This window comes from Anomaloglossus baeobatrachus, chromosome 1 (assembly GCF_048569485.1).
Source record: "Anomaloglossus baeobatrachus isolate aAnoBae1 chromosome 1, aAnoBae1.hap1, whole genome shotgun sequence".
Classification (NCBI taxonomy): domain Eukaryota; kingdom Metazoa; phylum Chordata; class Amphibia; order Anura; family Aromobatidae; genus Anomaloglossus; species Anomaloglossus baeobatrachus.
This window is the reverse complement of record NC_134353.1, coordinates 788,098,321-788,121,740: the sequence shown is the minus strand read 5'-3', so window position 1 is coordinate 788,121,740 and position 23,420 is coordinate 788,098,321. Positions and strand designations below refer to the sequence as shown.

The window sequence follows — 23,420 nt, the reverse complement described above, 5'->3', positions numbered from 1 at the left end:
AACCGTATATTTGTGTACATTGTTATTACAGTGATCTTGCACATGCATTGATGAGCAACATCAGTTGGCTGTAATGCACAGACTGCGGCATCTAACTGGGGATATTAAAGAGAACCTGTCAGCAGCATTTAGCATTATATTATAGCTCGGGGTGTTACAGAGATGGTGATACCAATTATTTAAAGCAAAATGGTTCTGGTCCGGAAAGTTGCAGGTACAGTCAAAGGCAAAGCTTGGATCAGAAAAAGCTGTTCACCCCTAGCATGGAGACTTCTGCTCAGTATTACTGTTTGTAGTTCCTCACACCTTTGCTTAAAAGGGATTCTGTCAGCAGGTTTTTGTTATGTAAGCTGAGGCCAACATGAAGTAGGGGTTAAAAAAACAAAAGCAACTATGCCTCTCTTATCTGTGTGTGAGCTATTTTTTATTTAAACTAATGGCTTTATTACCCTTTGATCAACATTGCAAGACTAAAAATCCTGCATGGTAGTTCAACACAGTTGCTCTATTGAGGGCCTGGTGTGGGCAGGACCGATTTGCCAGATCACCTACATGCTTAAAACTCAATTCTTTGATTATGTGAGAACGGCTCCACCAAGTAATTATGTGATACACTGTTAGATTCAGAATTTCCTTGCCTACATTATGTTGCTGTCAGATGAGGTAGCAAATACCTGCTGACAGATTCTCTTTAAACAATGGATCGACAGAAAAATGGGTAATCTCCAAAAACTCAAGCTTGTTGTGTTATTTGCAACCCAGTCGCCCAGTAGCAAATTATATGGTTTACCATTTTTTATAAAATCTACAGTCTGGCTGTACTACCGCCACTGAAGTAAATAATAAACCTATTGGAAAGTACTAGCACCCTCAGAACACACATCACTTCTATGTAGGATCTATACAGTATATGTATTACGCCAAGTAGACACAGATTGCACACTGTATTAAAAGGAGAGTAACATGTTAAGGATTTGGAACATGAAGAATATTCCAAAGGAAGTGTCAGGATGAAATATATAGAAGATGGATGATATGCCTCATCTAGCGTTCAGATTTTAGGTCTACCTGCTGAATATCTGTATTCTTCTCCATTATGGCTAGTGCTATCGCGGCACATTCCAGGGTAGAAAGACACGTGTTAGTTGGTTGTGTTCGAATGACATATTGGCTTGAAATGGTGGTTTTCAACTGCACCTGCAAAGAGTGATCAGTTAGTATCAGATATCTTCTTCACTAACATTCTTTTCTTAGTATTTGTATAATACACTGGATTACGGTACATTGTTTTTCTGGCATCAGAAAATCTCTCTCTTGTTAAAAAAAACAAAAAAAAAAACAAACTATAAAACTGTACTGAATTCATCCTCCCCAGATCCAGCGCCGATTCTCCATCACTACTCCCGATGCAAATTATGTCTGCAGTACTATGTCACGTCGACAGCACTGTAGTCAGTGTCTGGGTCTGCGGCTCTGCCTAAAATGATGACAAAAGGCACCAAGAGCCAGAGCTCAGTTATTGACTGCAGACATGACATCAGCGCTGCAGACAATAACAGACACCAGGAGCAGTGGTGAAGGTTCAGCACTGGACCTGGGGAGGGTGAGTAAAGCAAAATGTATATAAAAAAACCCCAAAACTGTAGCATGCCAAGACATGTTTTTCATACCAGGAAAACCCCTTTATGTCACTTGTGTTCCTGTAAGAGCTCTGGTTTAGACTGGATTTCATAAGAAGTACTTTTTAAATGTAATATTGGTTTTAAATGCAAAACTGTATTTCCAAACATGAAAAAAAATTGTCTATTGAAATAAGTCCTGCTACAGTTCTAGGGCTGTGACATACTTCCCTCCACTAATCTAATTTAGCACAGCATTTCATTCCACAATTGCTTTATTATGCACATCAGCAGCTGATACATTTTTGTCTCTATGCTAATTTTTGTCTTCCTTTAATAAATTAAGAGCAGAGTAATGTAATATTTAATCTTAATCCCCGCTGAACTTCCTTCGAAGAGAATCCAAATTTCACTAACAGTGTAATACCATTAAATTAAGGATTAACCTTATATGATCTATTCTTGAATAATATCGAGAAAAAGAAACAAAAGTTTTTACACCATTAAAGGGTTCACAGAGTGAGGAAACCTCATTTTGTACAGATCTGTTTAATTATATTCCCAACATGAAAATGGATCTCCTTGGAAACTCGGAATCATCAAATCTGTATTTGGCACTTGGACGTACAACATTGAAAGTTAGTTGCCCTGTAATAGAGGATTTGAAATGCAGCAACGTATGTAAAAATATAAAGCCACAGTATAATTTTTGGACCTCACTTAGCAGAAATGGGAACAAAACAATTCTTTCAAGGCTTTCAAGAAGACCCAACACCATTCTACTCTAAGGATTAACGAATTAGCTCTGCCCTTTCATTCATGAAATCGGTGATGATCTTTTGTTGTGGACAGCATCAGTAAAAACTACAATATGATTGCTATAATATCATCTTTTTTTTCACATAAAGTATCATCATGCCAGCATTGGAGTTACACGACCTGAAACATCCACTGGTATTTTCATCGAAGACCGCCTTTATTATATTAACTGCATGAGAGTCCCCACTTTGCATGGGATAACATGGCCTATCGTCACAGCACAGATATCCTTAAAAACCACTGCAAATGTCAAAATGTTGGATGATATGTGTAAAACCTATTGCTGAGATAAAAGGCACAATTCAAGCAACACTTTTTGCCGTTAATTTACTTTTGCGTCGAGGTATTACACTGAAGATTGCCAATTGTACTTGAAACGTCAGCAGTGGACACTGCGTTATTCTGCATAATGTATTCTTTAAAGAAGTCGAAATAAACATTGCAAGTCTTAAGCGGGCTTTACACGCTACGATATCGTTAACGTATTATCATCGGGTTCACGGTGTTTGTGACGCACAACCAGCGACGTTAACGAAATCGCAGCATGTGACACATACGAGCGACCTTAGTCGATCGCAAAAGTGGCCAAAATCGTTCGCCACAGAGAGGTCGTCCTGGATCAAAAAATCGTTAATTGCTTCTTAGCAATGTTTTTCGTCATTCCTATGGCAGCACAGATTGCTATGTGTGACACCGCAGGAGCGACGAACATCTCCTTACCTCCGTCCACCGGCAACGCGGAAGGAAGAAGGTGGGCGGGATATTACGTCCCGCTCATCTCCACCCCTCTGCTTCTATTGGCCGGCCGCTTAGTGACACCGCAGTGATGTCGCTATGATGTAGAATGCACCTCCCCCTTGAGGGAGGGATTGTTCAGCGGTCATAGCGACGTCGCTGCACAGGTATGTTCGTGTGACACTGCCTTAGCGATAATGTTCGCTACGGCAGTGATCACACAATATCGCACGTACGACGGGGGCGGGTGCTATCGTGCTCAACATCGCTAGCCGATGCTAGCAATGTCGCAGTGTGTAAAGCCCGCTTTAGGCTATGTGCACACGTTGTGTAATTTCATGCATTTATGCTGCATATTGACTGCAACGTAAACGCATGCGTCCTGCGCCCCCTGCACAATCTATGAAGATTGTGCATAATCCATCTGCACGTTGTGTTTGAGAGCGCAGCGATTTGCATGCTGAAATTTTTATCCAAATCGCTGCACTCAAAAATGCAACATGTCACTTATTTTGTGCACTTTGGATGCTGCTCTCATTCTGTCTATGAGAGAGGCAGCATCCAGAGTGCATGAAATCGGCATCTATTCTGCAAACACACTGCATCCATTACGCAGTGTTTCTGCAGCGATTTGAAGCGCACATGCACTGCCAAATCGCTGCAGATTTTTCAGCATGGACACTACGCAACGTGCGCACATAGCCTTAAAGATCTGGTCATAGACCCCCCTTTTTTTCTATTTCTGATAGGCATATGCCTGAAAAATTAAACAATGTTTGTTATTAAGGCCCTCAAATAAAGTAAAAAGCCCATTTAAGGCTCTCAAATGGGAAAATGCTGTCATTAAAGTGTAAAATAAAAAAACTCTTTAATTATGACACTCCAAAATCATGCAAACCATAGTAAGATATTCCTGTTTCAAAATAAATCAAATATGAAGCACAGTGGCCCCTATTCAGTAATGTAGGGCTGAGGTAATAAAGTAGAAGCCTGAGTTAATTATTAAAAGGCCCAAGGCTTAATCAGTTAAAAGTAGTGATGGGCCACTTGAACTGTAAAAGTCCGGATCCCCGTGGGTATCCTAGCAGCTGTGCACCGATCCCGGGCCAGGCTGGGTAAAAAAACAATAAAGCAAGTAAGTTATACTTACCAGTCTCCGCATGGCTGTAACACTACTTCTGGGGCCACTCATTAACCTCATACATATGCACTGCTTCCCCCTCCCACCAGCAGTCCCGGCGTCTGTGATTGGTTGCAGTCAGACCACACCCTTACCTAGTGACAGCGTGTCTAACTGCTTGCAATCGCAAACTTTGTGTGTGTCCCGATCGTGCTTTAAAAATTAATAATAAAATTAGCGTAGGGTCCCCCCATACTATACCTAGCACAGTAAAGCATATGGCTACAGACTAAAGCCCCCAGCTGTGTGCTCATCTTGGCTCTGAATCAAAATAGGAGGGACCCCATGTGGCTTTTTTAAAATTATTTAAATAAATAAATAAATAAAAAAAATGGCATGCAGTCCTCCCCAATTTTGATACCAAGGAATGATAAAGCAGACAGTAGGGGGCTGGTACTCTGAGGCTGGGGAGGACCATGGTTATTGGGCTCCCCCAGCCTAAATATATGCAGCAGCACATAATTGTTGTATCCATTAGATGTTCAATCCCGGCACTTTACCCAGTTCATTCTGATTGCCATGGTGCGGTGGTAATTGGGGTAATAAAGGGATAATGACATCTCACAGCTGCCACTAAGCCATAGATTAGTAATGGGAGTCGTCTACAAGACCACGCATTACTAATCTGTAAGTGAACAGAAATAAACACAAACACCTAAAAAATCCTTTATTTGAAATAGAATACAAAAAAAAAATGTCTTATCCCTTTATTAACCCCAAATACCCAGTTCAAGATAATCCACATGAGGTCCCACGACTATTCCGGCTGTGCTACATCCTAAAATCACAGCGTACAGGCACAGAACATGTCCACAAGCGGTGGCTTCAAGCAGAGACTGAGCTGTAGCGATGAGCAGTGGCATCACTGTTTATCTGTGGTCTGGAGGTTCCCATGGTACCCCACCTGTAAACGCAGTTAAACTGACCTCAGGTGACCTCATTAAATTCAGTGACCTCACCTCAGGTGAGGTAACAGAGTTCACAGAAGGCAGAGAACTGTGTTTTTTTGCCAATAGATGCAAATTTGGTGCTTAAATTTATACATCATATTCCTGCACCACACCTGCACCACCAGGCAAAAAAAAAAAAAACCACACACAAAAACATTTTTTACGCCATTTCGGTGCAGTTTTCTGCCAGGAGATGCAAACTTGCTGCTGAGATGTCTGCACCAAATTTCTGCTTGTATGTCCTGGCAGAAAACCACTGAGACTGCGTTAATATACAATGTGTGCTGAATTATTAGGCAAATGAGTATTTTGATTACATGATAATTTTAATGTTGTCCTACTCTAAGCTGTATAGGCTTGAGAGCCAACTACCAATTTAGTAAATCAGGTGATGTGCATCTCTGTAATGAGAAGGGGTGTGGTGTAATGACATCAACACCCTATATAAGGTGTACTTATTTATTAGGTAACTTCCTTTCCTTTGGCAAAAGGGGTCAAAAGAGAGATTTGACGGGCTCTGAAAAGTCCAAAACTGTGAGATATCTTGCAGAGGGATGCAGGAGTCTTGAAATTGTCAAACTTTTGAAGCGTGATCACCGAACAATCAAGCGTTTCATGGCAAATAGCCAACAGGGTCACAAGAAGCGTGTTGGGCAAAAAAGGCGCAAAATAACTGCCCATGAATTGAGGAAAATCAAACGTGAAGCTGCCAAGATGCTATTTGCTACCAGTTTGGCCATATTTCAGAGCTGCAACGTTACTGGAGTATGTCATACTCAGGGACATGCCAAAGGTAAGGAAGGCTGAAAAACGACCAACTTTGAACAAGAAACATAAGATAAAACGTCAAGATTGGGCCAAGAAATATCTTAAGACTGATTTTTCAAAGGTTTTACGGACTGTTGAAATGAGAGTGACTCTTGATGGGCCAGATGGATGGGCCAGATGGATGGGCCAGAGGCTGGATCAGTAAAGGACAGGGAGCTCCACTCCGACTCAGACGCCTGCAAGGTGGAGGTGGGGTACTGGTATGGGCTGGTATCATCAAAGATGAACTTGTGGGACCTTTTCGGGTTGAGGATGGAGTGAAGCTCAACTCCCAGACCTACTGCCAGTTTCTGGAAAACAACCTCCTCAAGCAGTGGTACAGGAAGAAGTCGGTATCGTTGAAGAAAAACATAATTTTCATGCAGGACAATTCTCCATCACATGCATCCAACTACTCCACAGCATGGCTGGCCAGTAAAGGTCTAAAAGGTGACAAAATAATGACATGGCCCCCTTGTTCACCTGATCTGAAACCCATAGAAAACCTGTAATCCCTCATAAAATGTAAGATCTACAGGGAGGGAAAACAGTACACCTCTCGGAACAGTGTCTGGGAGGCTGTGGTGGCTGCTGCACGCAATGTTGATCGTAAACAGATCAAGCAACTGACAGAATCTATGGATGGTAGTCTGTTGGGTGTCATCATAAAGAAAGGTGGCTATATTGGTCACTAATTTTTTGTGGTTTTGTTTTTGCATGTCAGAAATGTTTATTTCTAAATTGTGTGCAGTTATATTGGTTTACCTGGTGAAAATAAACAAGTGAGATGGGAATATATTTGTTTTTTATTAAGTTGCCTAATAATTCTGCACAGTAATAGTTACCTGCACAACTAGATATCCTCCTAAGATAGCCAAATCTATAAAAAAAAACACTCAAACTTCCAAAAATATTAATCTTTGATATTTATGAGTCTTTTGGGCTGATTGAGAACATAGTTGTTGATCAATAATAAAGAAAATCCTCTAAAATACAACTTGCCTAATAATTCTGCACACAGTGTATATATTCAGTACTGCAATAAAGGATTTCTTTTATTTTAAATAACTTTTTTCCATCAAAATCACATTTATACAGATGTTTGCACACATGGCAGTAAATGTCATGTACTGTACTGTACACAGAGAGTGAAAATGACTGCTCTAAAACAAGCTGCAAAATCCAACAAATAAGATATCTTTGTATGGCATTAGCTGGAAGTGAAGGGAGACCTTCTGACCATCTGATTGTGCTTTGAACTTCTCATGATTCATCCAATTATGTATATTTTATTCTGTTTTTAAACCATTTCCTGATATATTCCTTAATCCATTCTTATTTCTGTGGGCAGCTTTGTGACTTCCCTGTGGAGATACTGAGTACTTGGATTCTAGTGACTCAGTGGGAAGCATAAAGGCAGTAGATTACATTTCTCCCTAGATTCATAGCTTGAATATGTATGAATAAGCTTAGTTTGATAGGTCTAGCTGTAGTACTGAAGTTGCATTACTAATGACAAAAGTTCAGAAATATGATACAGGAAATTGCATTAAACAGTACATTTGAATACAGTACTATGATAGTGATAAATGCAAACTAAAATGCTATATAAATTTAACATAACCTCCAGTGATTAATGTGATGCAGAAAATTTGATCTTGTATAAATAAATGATATTATATAAGTTATTGCCACAGTTAAACATAGGCTTGGGCAATACACAACATGTAGATGTGCTTGTAGCAGTTAATGGTATGACAAACATATATATCCTATTGAATATTAAAAAAAAAAAACAATTAACAAAAGAATATCAGTCACTCCTTTAATTTACTTTTGTTATGTGCATTAGTACCACAATAAAGTATGAATTGATTTCTTATACCTCTCGGGGGAAAAAAAATTCAGAATGGAGCTCCAGGTCTTGTATCTACATATCTCACTATTAGCAAAAGCCACTGAATTGTAGATATTAATGAGAACTATAGCATCGAAATCACTAATTAGAGACATAATTGTGCAAATCAAAGGTAAGGATTCAGTACGGAAAAACAGATATAGGTCATGGAAGGCAGCAAGACAGTCAAATAAAAAACCAGAAGAACTATGTTTTTTTTTTGAGAAGCTCTTGATAAAATACAAATGATAAGTGCACTAAAACCAAACTAATTGTGTTTATGAAAGTATGTATTCAATAAAGAATACATATTTGATTGCTACATATAACTAAGCAAATGCGTAGATCAACAGAAATAGATAAATAAAGTGAACATGTGGATTATATGTTGTGGGGAACCATTTTAGCAATAGGCCATAAGGTCATGGAAGGGATCCTGCAAGGTAATAAAAAGACTAACACAATGGAAGAGATTTGTACAAACCCCCTACAAATCATCACCATATCATCCTCTTGGATAAGACAATGATTTAATAAATAAAGAATCCACTGCATTCTGAAATGTTAAAGGGAACCTGTCACCAAATGTTTCCCTATGCAACTAAAACTACCACCTTCTGCAGCTCCTCGACTGCATTCTATGAAGGTGTGCCTTGTATCTGGCCCTCTTTTCAGACCACAAAAACAACTTTATAAATATTACCTTTTCGTATGTAAATTTTTTAGTAGGGCCTAAAGGGCAGACTCTCTTTCTCCTCCTTTCCCCCATCCTGCCGCTGTACGCCGTCCCCTGTGTTGATTTGAATTGATGATGATGGTCCAGTCATCCTACACACTGTGCCGGTCTCGCGCATGCGCCGTTATCGTAGGCCACTATCGCGGGCCTGTGCATAAATTATCCCTCGTATGCGCCCGGGATGTATTTGCTCAGGCATGAGATTATGGCTGCGCTGTGCATGACCTCACCAACATCATGCTAGTACCCGGCCATAATCTCGTGCCTGAGCAAATATATCCTGGACACGCTCGAGGGATAGTCCTTTGACCCCTACTAAAAAATTTACATACGAAAAGGTAATATTTATAAAGTTGTTTTTAAGGTCTGAAAAGGGGGCCAGATACAAGGCACGCCTTCATAGAATGCAGCCGAGGAGCTGCAGAAGGTGGTAGTTTTAGTTGCATAGGGAACAATCTGTGACAGGTTCCCTTTAAGCTATGTTAACAATTAATATAGGAATAAGAACAATACTTACTGCTAAGAAAATACATAGAAAAATTGAGATACTTAGAAAATAAAAAAGGCCAGTTTTATGTGAGCCCAACAGCCAACGTCAAGGCATATCTCTTAATGCTGGGTCCCTGTCCACCCTAATGCCTCTAAGTTAAAATAAAAAACAAAACAAAAACAACAAAAACTAAAATTAATGGGCGGATAAGAAAGAAAATCGACTAAGGCTGGTGAGAAGAAGTGCTCAATCAGAAGGCATGACCCTATAATTAAGAAAAAAGACTGATGGCACTTCCTAATGGTTTAATAAAGCTATTACTACTTTTCTCCTAAGTTTGGCCTAAATGGAAAAAACCCTAAATTACATGAGTTTCAAGTTGATGAGTTAAATTGACATCTATCCAGTAAGATTTATTGCTTATTAGTTGTTCCTAAATTTGTGGGATGGAGGCAAATCAGATCTGTAAATAGCACTGAGCTGAGGGGATTGTATGCAGAATGACTGATTTTTTTGAATGATGTTACCCAGAAAGATGTTATTCTAACAATTACCAAGTATCTAGATCTATTTAGAAATGACAGAACACCTGTAACATAATGGTTTGCCTACTGACAAGCGTGCGGTGATGAATGCAGAAATACCCAATCTAAATTGATTCCAACGAGAATGTCAGGTTCTGAGATATTGTGCTGACATTTTATTACAAATACATTGGTTATACGAGTCGAACTCTCACTGAGCACATCACTAACTTGTATAACCTTGATTAGAAGTTTAGTTCAAATCACATTGGACTAATTATAAAGTCTCTGAACATTACAACAAATACACTTTGTTTACATACGGCATAAAATGCGTGCAATGAATTAAAGATGGCTGATTTATTATTAAAATGTACACTTCAGAGACAAAATGTGTGTGACGTTAAATCTCACAGTGTAAAGCATGCTACTGAAATTTACATTATGATTATAAATAAATCACGGCCTTCCTGCAGCCTGCCTGTAATGTATAGTGACAGTTTAAGAGCTTGTGTGTTTTATATCCGAGCGCGGTGCAGCAGAAAATCAAGATGAAATGCACACAATGCTGACTGTATATATATCAACCGCAATAATATATATATATGTGCAACAGAATGCTTTCAAATATCGAAGTGTTAATAGTTTATTTTGATAAATTAACAAATGCAGATGAATTCAACATTTGGTGTGATCGCTCTCCTCCTTGGCATGGAGGTTGCGTCAACCATCTTGGAGAAGTAACAACAGATCTTTGGTAGATGCACGAATCATTCGATCTCTTCATATCTTCATATAATCCCAGGTTGACTCAATGAAGTTGAGATCACGGCTCTGTGGGGGGCATAGGATCACTTCCAGGACTCATTATTTTTTACGCTGAAGATAGTTCTTAAAGGGATTATCCACTACTTTTACATTGATGGCCTATCCTTAGGATAGGTTGTCAATGTCTGATCGGCCGGGGTCCGACACTCCACACCCCAACAGATCAGCTGTTCTCAGAAATGCTCAATTCTGGAGCTGCTCCTTCTTGTGATAGCAGTCAAGGCCGGGTACTGCACATCCACCTCACATTCTAATCAATAGGTGGCAGATGAGCAGTACCTGGCCACGGCCGCTATCAGAAGACGGAGCTGCCCAGGAACGGAGCATTTCTGTCTGCCTGCTGCAGGGACCAAGAACAGTTGATCAGCGGGGGTGCAGGATGTCGGACCCCGACCAATCAATGTAAAAGTATCGGACAACTCCTTTAATCTGTTCCCTACTTTGCAATTTTCCACTTTTTTCAACTTTTGTTTTTTCTTCACCCTTATTCCACAACTTTTTTCTTTTTTTGGTAGCCGTATGAGAGCTTGTTTTTTGCAGGAAGAGTACTTTTGAATAACATTAATTTATTTTGTGTGATACACTGTAGAGCAGGCAAAAAAATTCCAAATGTGTTAAAATTGCAAAAAAGTGCATTCCATAATTTTCTAATTTTTTTATTTATTTATTTATCATGTTAACTATATGGTAAAACTGACCTGGCAATATGATTTTTTATATCAGTATAGTATGAGTACATAGATACTAAACATATAGTTTTCTTCTATAGTGAAAACAAAATTTGAAACTTGTAAGAAAAACAATTCACTTGTGTCACCATTTTCTGAGACTCGTAACATTTTCATTTTTTGGAATATGGGGCTGTCATGACATTTTTTTGCCCACTGACTGATGTTTTTTTTCTGATACAATGTTGGGGTAGATACAATGTTTGATCTCCTCTTATAGCATTTTATTGCAAAATTGCGGCAGACAAAAAACGTATTTCGGCATTATAATTTTTGTCTCATTACCCTCTTTGCCGATCAGATTAATTTATTTTATATTATGTTAGACAAGACTTTTACAAATGCTGCGATAACAAATGTGTATTTCATTTCTTTTTTAATTGTTTTATTTTTAATTTGTGCAAAAGGAGGGTAATTTAAAGTCTTGTGGGTTTTTGATATTTTTAAATACCTTTTTTCTTTTCATTTTCATTGTATTTACTTGTGACCTTAGCGGACTTGAAGCTGTGATCATCCAATCGTTTGTGCTATACAGAACAGTGCATCAGTATCTCTGCTCTGTATAACTAATATCACAATCTCCTATGAAAGACGCTGTTCACAGGAGGATCGTGATGACAGACACATCAGCTGTTTACTGACTGTCATGGCAAGCCATCAGTGCTTCATGATTATGTCACGGGTGCCGATGGATGCAAGGAATGATGCATATGATTAGTTATGCATATAATAATATTGTCAAGCACTGCATTGTTACTGTTTTGCTTCTAAAAATGTAAATTATTTTTATTATTTTGTTAGCATTTTGTAAACCAACCGTCGGCATTCAACGCTGCCCGAATCCTTCTGGGCATGCTCTCGATCTGATCTACATGTTCCCAATGTTGGTGCATACTGGTCGACTCATTTGGGTATGTTTACAGCTTTTTCAACAACTCTACCCACAAGTTTTTAATTAGGTTGAGGTCTGGGGACTGTCCGGGCCAATCCAGCACCTCTACTTCATTTTCATTGAACTATTTCTTTACGAATCTTGACGTATGCTTCAGGTCATTGTTCTGCTGGAGCATAATGTCGTATTTTCACACCAATACTACTCAAGTGTACAAAGTTACTTGTCTTGTAGGATACTCACATATAACTCAGCATTGAGACCACCACTGATTCTGGTCAAATATCCAACACCTTTGGCTGTGAAACAACCCCGTAGCAGCAGGCTTCCTCCAAAGTTGACAGCCTAGCTTTATTATGTCTCTGTGTCAGCAGTGGGATCCTCCTGGGTTTACAAGTTACAAGTTGAGGAGATGCTATAGACCAGTGATGGCGAACCTGTGACACTCCAGCTGTTGCAAAACTACAATTCCCATCATGTCTTCACAGCCAAAGCTTTTGCTTTGAATGGCCAGGCATGATGGGAATTGTAGTTTTGCAACAGCTGGAGTGCCACAGGTTCGCCATCACTGCTATAGACCATGGCAGCGCATTTAGGCCACGCAGGACAGTCATGGTAGCACAAGCAACATGCGGGCTAGCAATGTCATATTGAAAAATGGCCTCTGGAACCCAGTGGAGAAATGGCCAGACCCACTGGTTCCAAAACAAATATATGTATCACCAAGCTGTTGAGCTGTTAGGGTATCTGGAGTGAAGAATAGAGGGGTCTGGCTACCAGTCATTATGCTGCCTCACACCATAACTCTAGGAGTAATACTCTTGTGATGTTCCCTCATGAAGGCATCTTCATGGCGTTTCCCACATGGCCTCCAGACCAATCTCCATCTTTCATTACATCTAAGACAAAAGCCACACTCATTGCTGAAGGGGACAGCATGATAGTTTTTGACAGTGCTTTTTTTGCGGCGGTACGTGCCGGTACGGCGTACCGGAAAATCTGAAGAGCGCTGAGGGCCAGCACCTCTGGCTCTGTCCACATGGCTAATTTGTAAACTATACAAATTAGCCATGTGTGGAGTGGAGGCACAAGCAGAGCAGCTACTGGAGCTGCAGGACCTGAGATGATGTCACGTACATGTGACTCGGGTGGGCGGAGCCATGGAGTTTTGCCCAGCAGGAAAGTAGCTGAAGAAGATGGAGGAGTGCAGGGTATGTGAGAGAGGGGTGCAGAGGGCGGCAGGCTGTGCAGGGGGAAGAAGGATGCAGGGGGATAGAGTGAGATCAGGGATATGGAGAATTGAGAGACGAGGGGGATGGAGGATGGAGAGATCAGGGAGATCGAGGATGGAAGGAGCAGGGGGATGGAGGATGGAGAGACCAGGGGGATGGAGAATGGAGAAAGCAGGGGGATGGAGGATGGAGGGAACAGGGGGATGAAGAATGGAGGGAGCAAAGTTTATTGAGTTTTGTTTCGTCAAACTTGTGTTAGATGGATACAAATAACGCACTATTTCTCGGTCAGTGCGGCTCCGGCACGCAAAAGACCCCGAACAGATGTGGAGACAGAAACAAATCAGATGATAGTTGAAGAACCGGTGGCCACGTTCTGCTCTATCGAACCTGCATCAGCTAGTGTTAATGATCCTGATGAATTTGGTTGAAATTTGGTGTTTCTTATAGAATACAGCCTCGGTAAGTTGAAAACCATATTTTGCAAGTGAAAAAAAACGATTATACAGTATTAGTCATTTTTTATTTTTCTTTTGAAATCTGAATTACATAGTTTTTGATTGAAATTAGCGTACAGACTACAAAACTGAATAAAGAGAAACAGGGCCGCACCGTCCATTGGACAAGTTCAGCAATGTGCTAAAGTGCCACTATATTCAGGGGGGCGGCAATGCGGCCGGGGGGCTGAGCTGTATGGGGACTGCCATTTTCGGCCAGCCAGTGCCTCAACAGGTAAACCGTCCACAGGATCTCCCGGCCGCCCGACAGCACCCCCTTCCCGCTCCTCAATCTCGGCCGCCAGCTGACAGATTCCCCCACCGCTCCTCAATCTCGGTCGCCTGACAGCACACCCCCCCACCGCTCCTCGCCTCAGAGATGCGTACTGGCAAATATTCTTTATTTTTTTTACAAAAAAAGCATTGGTTTGAGGTTAATGAAATACCTGTAGCTGGACATCTTGCTGATGGCACAATGTTGTTCAAATAATATTTTTGTGTAGTCACTGATTGATGCTTTACACTTTGTATGTGAAGTACAAATCATTTGTAGTGCAGATAGGATGAATAATGGAATCATTTTACAAAGCATCTCAGGAACCGTTTTTCAAGAAGACAACACCAGACAGCATGCATGGCCTAAATATACTACCATTGCCTGCAGCATCTTCAGACTTGTCTCCCATCAAGCACATCTGGGGAGGTTATCGGTAGGGAGCTACACACAGTGGATCTTGATGATTTGCTGCCCAAGTGCATTCAGTGTGGTAAACAATCCTCAGATAACCAATAATAAAGGTCATTGACAGCAGCCAAGGCGTGTAAGTCCGTGTATTTCTATACAAGGGGATCATACACAATGCTGAATAAATCAAGAAGTTTTTGTAAATCTTATTTCCATTTCTTTATCATTTACATATCATGAACATGTTAAACGATCCTGTGATTTACATGATTCCAAGACTTTTCATTCTTGGTGATGCAATTTCATAAATCAGAGGTATAAATATCGCCAAAAGGATGTCTTTGGGTTTTTTTCTATAATAAATCAATATTAAATTAATGGAGATTCATAAAATGTATGTTTAATGACCAAAGCAAATTTAGCAATTTGTTATAATAAAAGAAACTATTCTTTACTTTTTGCCCCAGGTCCACCATTGAGTCGCCACTGCTGCTCCTGGTGTCTGGTATTGGCTGCAGTGCTGACGTCATGTGGAAAGTGACAGAGCCAATCAGTGATCTCAGCGGCTGTGAGCGAGGCGTTCCATCTACTCGGGACGCTCACTGATTGGCTTCCACATAGTTTACATGAAGTCAGTGCTGCAGTCAAAGTTGGACACCTGTTTTACAGTACCTTATATTTCATATGCATTTATTATGTATGTTAAACTGGTTTTATTTAGAAAATATATATACCTTAAAAATTATGGCTCTTGGAATCTTAAAAAAAAATTATTATTTTTACAGTGTTCATTTTGAAACAAAAATAATCTAACATTGTCATCATATTCAAAGTTGGTAGAATTATGTGAATATCAAACTTACAAGATTTTTGAAAAATATTTGTAAAGGTTAAAAAACCTAGAACCTCTTTATGTCACCATTTTCTGTCACTTTTAAAAATTTTCCATCTGTGAAGCTGAGTGATGTGTTTTTGCCCACTGCGCTAATATTTATATTGTTACTATCTTGGTATATTTAAGACTTTTTCACTGCTTTTTATTACTTTTTTAGGTGGGTATTGGGGTGAAGCTGGCATCAGTAAAATGTCTTTAGCGACCTATGATGGAAATATACAGTATTTGTGACAAGGCAACCGGTTATATTGTTTGTGAATGACAGGTATGTACCACGGAAGTGGTGTGATCCTGGGAGTTCTTTCTGGTACATGTAGTACCACATCTTTCTATAGTATTGAATGGGCCAGGATTACGGATGGCTAAAGCTAGCTTCACATCAGCGTTTTTTTTTGCCTTAAGGCAAAAAAACGCAAACTGGATGTTACTGGATTCGTTTTTTTTGGATTCCAACGCATGCCACCGCAAGTGACCTGAACGTTTTTTTAACTGGATCCGTCTACCGGATCCAGCATAAAAACGGCCCGTTCACTTGCGTTTGCATGTGTTTGGGTGCAGGTTCTTTTGCATATTTTTGACGGATCCGTTTTTTCTATGTCCTCTACCATTCAGCTCTGCTACATGGCCACAGACATCAGACACAGACAGAGCGATGTAGCAGAGGTGAATAGCCGCTGACAGCAGACACAGACAGAGCTGCACGATCAGAATGAAGTCAGATGAACTTCACCCGACTTCATTGTCATCCCGCGGCTCTGTCTGTGTGGCATGGCCTGATTTTCAGTCACTGGTGAAGGTCTCACCGGTGACCGCAAATCCTATGAGTGACAGAAGTGATTGGCGCTATCACTGGCTAATCCAGGGCGTCACAACTGCAGAGGTGCTGTTACTGTGGATCAACCGGGTACACAAGGTTTTTTTTTCTCTACTTCTGTTTACCAGCTGCAAGGAGGTGTTGCGGTGGATCGGCGGGTCCACGATGACTCCGGAGTGGCGGCCATGAGTGAAGCAGCAGTTGCGGCTGTAAGGAGGGAGATGTCGAGGTACCTGATGCAGGTCGCATTGCAGCAGGAGCAACAACAGCAGGAGCTGTGTTACCGGAATGATGATGTAGTCTAGGGCCCAGTGCAGACACTGGGTGCCCAGGAGGACACCTGGCGCACAAAGGTACTGTGTGAACTGGGACATGAGAATCCCCTGGGGAGACCATGGAATGTATCCCCTCTAGACTACGTTGCCCAAAAGGGGGGAGGGGGGGGAGTCCCAAAAAGGGGTGGTTGCCCAAACGAGGATGGAGTCCCAGAAAACGGTGGTCACCAAAAATGGGGCGGAGTTTCCTATGTCCAAAGGGGTAGGGGCCTGTGGTGTGGACTTTGGCTCCAGAGAGGAACCATGGGAATGTTCCATTGAAGTAAATGAAGAACATATGACTGTGCTGTTAGACCCAGCGAGCTTGGTGACCCTGGTAAGGGCCACGCTCGATATAGCCTCAATTCCTGGAAAACTGATTAAAGTCAGTGGCAGTGATGGGAATGGTAAAGAATATCCAGTGGCCAGAGTGGTTATTAAAACTGTCAAAGGTTATGAGCTTTGTGACATGGCTATAGTCCCAGACTTGTCACACCCCGTCATAATTGGCCGAGACTGTGCTGTATTTTGGGACTTGTGGGAGCTAGGGAAAGTGTCTGGGAGCTCATTTAAAAATTGGAGTGGTACTAAGGAAGCCCCACCACAGCTGGAGGCTGAAGGGGTTCCTTGTTGTATGTTTCTGTGTAAGAAGGAGGAGAGAGTGCCTCCTAGAGGCGACAGTCCTAAGTTAGGGGTGACCAAAGAAAACGGGGGACATGCCCAACTTAGTGACACGACATTAAAAAAGTAACAAATGATAGTGTGACCGTTAAAAACGGGGCAGCTCCAGACAGGGGGGCCGACACCTGGTTAAGTGGGGACATGATGGCCAACTCACTGAATGAATTTAAGAGAGGAATGGATGCTTTTCTTGATAGCAAAAGTATAGAAGGTTATAAATCGCATAATCTTACAGGTAGATAGAAGAGCGACCAAGATTATTAGAGTAATGGGTGGGCTGCAACACCAAGACAGGTTATTAAACTTGGGGTTATTTAGTTTGGAAAAACGAAGGCTTAGGGGGGATCTAATCACAATGTATAAATATATGAGGGGACAGTACAGAGACCTTTCCAAAGATCTCTTTACACCTAGGCCTGCGACTGGAACACGGGAGCATCCGCTACGTCTTGAGGAAAGAAGGTTTAATCATAATCACAGACGAGGATACTTTACTGTATGAGCAGTGAGACTATGGAACTCTCTGCCGCATGATGTTGTAATGAGTGATTCACTACTAGCATTTAAGCAGAGCCTGGATGCCTTTCTTGAAAAATTTAATATTACCAGTTATGTATATTAGATCTTATGACTGGGTGTTGATCCAGGGAACTAGTCTGATTGCCGTATGTGGAGTCAGGAAGGAATTTTTTTCCCCATTGGAGCTTGTTTGACACATTGGGTTTTTTTTGCCTTCCTCTGGATCAACATGTTAGGCTACGGGTTGAACTAGATGGACTTAGAGTCTCCCTTCAACCTTAAAAACTATGAAACTATGAAACTATGATAGTCCAGGACACCAGGGGGAGTGACGATGACTCCAGTAAAGGCACTGACTCTAGTAAAATAACGAGTGAGTACAGTGAGGTACAGACAGTTGAGAAGGGTAAAAACTCTTCTCGACGCTGAAGATGTAATAAGTGCCGAGAGGTAGTGCAAGGTATACCATCTGAGGGTGCAGAGAAGGTTGAGGAAGGCTTGTTGCTAGTGACAAGCGCTAGTGTAGCGTTAGCCAGCGAAATCCTGAAAAAGAAAAAGGAATCAGAGACTGAACTGACACACTGTAACGACAGAGACCAGCAAGGTGAAATCACAGAAAAGGAGCCAACTCAGGGAGTAGTAGTCATGTCCCCTATGATTTACAAGCATGAAGCTGATGGTCTGTCAAGTGAGAGTGCTATAGGAAATGAACTCCTGGAGAGTGTTGGTGGAGGAAAAATCCACAACGGTCATGGTGAGCAGACTGGTGAACTACCTAGTGCTGAAGAGTGTGACACCCTGGCAGGAAAAGAAGAAAAGGCTGAAGGTGACGCTAGAGAGACCCAAGAGGAAGGTGAAGGAAATGCAGTGAAGACCCAAGAGACAGCTGGTGCTGCAGAAGTGACAAGGGCCTCTGTGGAGTTGCAGTCTGGACCATCTGGAGCTGAGAGCTTGACTAACCTGGCTAGTAAGACCAAGACGGAAGATGTGAAGATTGACTCAGCTAAGAGTAAGAAACCCAAAGGCTCTGAAGCTGGGGCTGAACCTGAGGAGCGTGTAACTCAAAAGGTGGAGCCTTTGGTAAGGGAAAAAGATGGATGCAAAAGACCCAAAGAATGGTCTGACAGCCTTGACGGTAAAGGAACCCATCCAGTCTTTAAGTGCATGGTGGATGTGCCTGAAGATTTGAGAGAAGCCTGTGCCAGTGAGATGGTGCATGAAAAATTCAAAAGTGTACTTTGCTCCAGAGACTAATCAGTTGGTGGTGTGGTCTGTAAGTGAGGCTACAAAGAATTGGGTGGCTATCCTGAGGGACATGCACCTACAGTATCTTCGTACAAAATGGTTGCTCACTGTACAGAAGGAAGAAGCCACTAGATGCTTGGAATGTATGAAGCAGCTGACCGCAGCGTTTCAAGAAGTGGTGACTGTGAAGAAACAGTTAATTGGACTTGCAGTAAGAGCACTGAGAAGTAACATTCAGCAAGCAAGGAAGATTCCAGGTGTTACAGCTGTTGAAGTGGAAGAAGACAGTGGAACATTTCGAATTTACAGAGAGACTGCAGAGGCAGTGAAAACAGCTCGGAATTTGTTGGCGAAAATTTGTCATGAAGTTGATTGGAAGAAATGGAAGAGCCATGTAGGAGATGGTTGATAAATCTGGTGCCACAAAGGTGACAGTAGATGTGTGTAATGAAGACAGGCTACCCTGTGAAGTCGGTATGGTTCCATTTATCATTGTAGAAACACAGGTCTGTGTTGATAATATGCAAGTTCTCCTAGAATACCGCCTGGGATACCTAGAAGAACTGAGACAATTAAATCTGGAAAGACAGAAGATTGCAGAACAACTTCATCAAGTCGGTAGGAGGTGGCGACCACTTTCAGGCTGGGGCCCAGAGAAGCAGTGTTGTCCAGCTGATGAATGTGTTGCCTCAAATGGCAGTAGAAGTCTGTCCTCTAGTGAATGGAGCCAAGGTCATAGAAGACCCACCTATCCTTTAGGCTATAACACATACTCTGCAGGGCCCACACCCTCTAAGATGAAATCTGAGAGAAAGGATGGAGGGAGTGATGTGTCCACTGCCAAAGACTGTGATATGAAAAGGTGCCAACGGAGAGGTGACCAAAAATGCATGGAAAGAAGACGCCATGATAGAGCTGCAAAAAGAGAGTGCACAAGGTCTAGTTTTGGCAGGTCTTCTGTTAGCTCCATGCTGAGGTACCCCAACAGTAGCCGCTCTCGTAGACTGGCTAGCTCAGGGTCAGACCGGACGGTAGTTTCAACTAACAGTAGGTCTCACTACCACACTAACCATTTGAGGCGGTCTGACAGTGAGGCGTCTCTTACAGGTGAGTTGACTGAACAGGGTTTGGTGATGGTGACAGACTAGGTTACACGGGTCGGAGCCCAAGGCAGGCAGAGAAGAGTCTCTCGTCTGGAAGTGTATACAGGTGCCAAACCCGACGGCTTTAGGCAGAGGGGGGGATATGTGACAAGGCAACTGGTTATATTGTGAATGACAGGTATGTACCACGGAAGTGGTGTGATCCTGGGAGTTCTTTCTGGTACATGTAGTACCACATCTACCTATAGTATTGAATGGGCCAGGATTACGGATGGCTAAGAGATGGGTGGGACTGGCCATCCACATACCCCTGCCTATGGGTGTGTCTGACACAGGTCTTAATTAGCTTGTTTGGCACATGGAGTCAAAGAGTGTGTGGAGCAGTCAGTGTACGAGAAGCACTGCATGAGGAGCAGCCTCTGATGGAAAAGTGGTTGTTTATCTCAGAAAGGTCTGAATCCTCTGGAAGGAACTCATCTGAATGAGCAGAGGGTTGGCTTCACACGTGAGTGAGTGGACGCTGAGAAAGACCCACTCAGGATGCTGGGAAGTATCCAAACCTGAACGGGCGGACCGCAACAAAGACGGACCTGAAATCAGTGTTCCTGGGGAAACAGCCAGTGAGAGGTAACAGAGCTGTTGGACTCAGTGAAGGAGGCACAGAAACTTCTGGTGTTAACAGACTGCAAGTGACTGAGTGGAGGCTGAGAGAGCTGCATCCAGATGAAGTGTATCTGAAATATGCCGGAGTACCACGAGTTTAACGGACCTGAAATCCGTCTGTATTTCTGTTATGTTTTGAGGAGCGGTTATGTTGGAATTTTGGAATTTTTTTAATAAACCATTTGGACTTTTTAAGAGATTTGTGTTCCTGTGCTACCTCGGAAACGCAGCCAAGTGAGTGACCCCCATCACGTGAGCAGGCAAACGCTTACAATGTCATCATAGTTTGTTAAGAAGTTAAAATGAAAAAGAAAAATCTATTACTGTATTTTTTTATTCTTCCAAAAACAGGTACTAAAAGCTGATAAATGAGTTTTATGTACCCCAACATAGTCCCATTACTAAATACAAAAAGAAATTACTCATACGCTTGTATTGAGGGAAAAACTTAAAAAGGTTGGAAAAAAGATAAAACTTTGACTTAAATGGTTAATCACTCAAGTAAATAGCTTCATTCTAAATTCCTATTATATTTTGAAAAAATACCGAAATCTATCACATACAGACAGTGCTTTTTTATCAAACCGAGAGGTGACACTTTTCTAAACAATATGACCATTGATGAAGACAAACACAGGTGCAATGCAGTTATTTTAATATATGAAGAAAGTACATTCTGTTAAGAAATGATTCAGGCATTGAAATGTGTGCGCTGAAAGCCAAACGATCATTTCTGCACCTGGTAGAAGAGAGAAAAACGCTAATCGTTCCCTCGCAGAATATTATGAGTCATAACAATTATGTTAATTATTGATAGTGTATGCTGTGGGTCTGATGGGCTGTGCGGTTTGTCTCAATCCTCGCTGAATACATCTCATAGGGACAAAGCAGAACACAGCCATATAATTCTCAATTCTTGTACAATCAAAAATCTGACATATTGTAATTTAAAAACTGATTTACAGAAATATGCTGCTCCCTACTGACTGCGACGGCTTTAGGATTGTCCAATAAAACGCAGTGAATACAATGCCACATATTTTACTCACCGCTGAATATAAGATGACACTCAATATAAAAGGGAATGTGTTCTTTCCTATTTTCCCCTATTCTATATGGTAATGATCTATTGTACTGTTATTTTGTCATTCGTAGAGTATTCTTAGAAACGGAAAACTAGGGAAACAAGAGCAGAAGATGCTATTTAAGGGCTATGTAAAAGAAATGTAATTTTTAAATAGAGCATCAATGGTTGCTGTTCAATAATGAAAGTATTCTGCAAGCTTCCATAATTATATATAATACAGTAGTTGATAAGGTTGAAAAAAAGTCACAAAGCCATCAAGTTCAACTATAAACCAACCAAGATATGGGGCGAATGCTAATTTACACATATTAAGGGGACAAATTTCTTCCCATCTCCGATTATGGCAATAAGAATAAATCCCTGTATCAACGTCCCTTCTACATAATTCTAGTACATGCAACTTGTGATATATCTTTCAAGAAAGGTATACAGACCCCTTTTGAATGTGTTTAATAAAAATCAATTATCAAAGCAGAATGCTGCAGAGAGTCCCTCTGTCATGTCAGTACAATTAAAAAAAGAGAGAAGGCGCAATGAGGAGCACCCGTAAATAATAAAGTGTTATTACTTATTGCCACTGCTCACCTATTTTGGTTGTGCGACCCCCGCACAACCCCAGTAAAGAGTTTACGTTTTAATGGGGAGGCAATCCTCTTCACCTCACTAAAGCGCTGTGTATGGGGAGCTTGATTTGGGCTTGCCGATCTCCAAACACCTCTAGTCTGCACAGACACCGCAGGTCACGGAGTTCCCGTTCTAGCATCCACATCCAGCAAAATCTCTGTTACTCTGGGCAAATTCCTATCCTTAGAGCAGCTCCTGACGACTTTCCCTTAAAGGGAATGTGTGAATGAAAAATGGCTATTCGGTCTGTTGAAGCGCTGATGAAGATATTTGCCAAAGTATTATTTTAGAGACAAAATTTATTAGCGGTCTCTTATAACCACGACGCGGTTCAACAATCCACTTTGTTTTCCTCAGGTGATATCACCCATGTACTAATTGACCCAAAAGTACAGATCATTTACAGCCATATGTAAGGATGCAGCATGTAATGTTTTTATTATTTCCTTACATAAATGAACCTCTAGATATTTGTTCTTCATTCAGAGTTCTCATAAGGAAGCAGTGTGCAATGTGCATAGAGGGCACTCGGTCTTAACGGTATTCGTAATCTTTTCCTTTTGTTTTCAATCAACATACTGCTTATTTTTCTCCTCCATGTAGCTACTTTTCTATTACTTCTTATGTGTGCGCTTATTATTTGTGTTACCAAGTTAAGCTACAGTCAAGTAGATATTTATTTTCATTTTACAAACATACAACGATTCACACATGTTCTACTTCCTTCTGTATTAATGTAATCTTCACGCATATGCTTCTTCCTACTAAAAACAATATTTTAATATTCAGATATATACCTCAATATCTGGTATTCCCCACTTTGATAGAAAGTAGAAACACCTAGTAGGCATTTTGT

At 41.2% G+C, this 23,420-nt stretch overlaps 1 protein-coding gene across 1 annotated transcript in view; it reads right to left on the bottom strand.

The window, feature by feature from the left end:
• Window positions 1-23,420, bottom strand: part of DTWD2 (DTW motif tRNA-uridine aminocarboxypropyltransferase 2) — a 382,802-nt gene that overhangs the window by 4,077 nt on the left and 355,305 nt on the right. Inside the window, exon 6 of the mRNA XM_075341886.1 lies at window positions 1,069-1,197. Within this exon, the coding sequence (XP_075198001.1) occupies window positions 1,069-1,197 (129 nt within the window). The remainder of the gene's footprint in view (window positions 1-1,068; window positions 1,198-23,420) is intronic.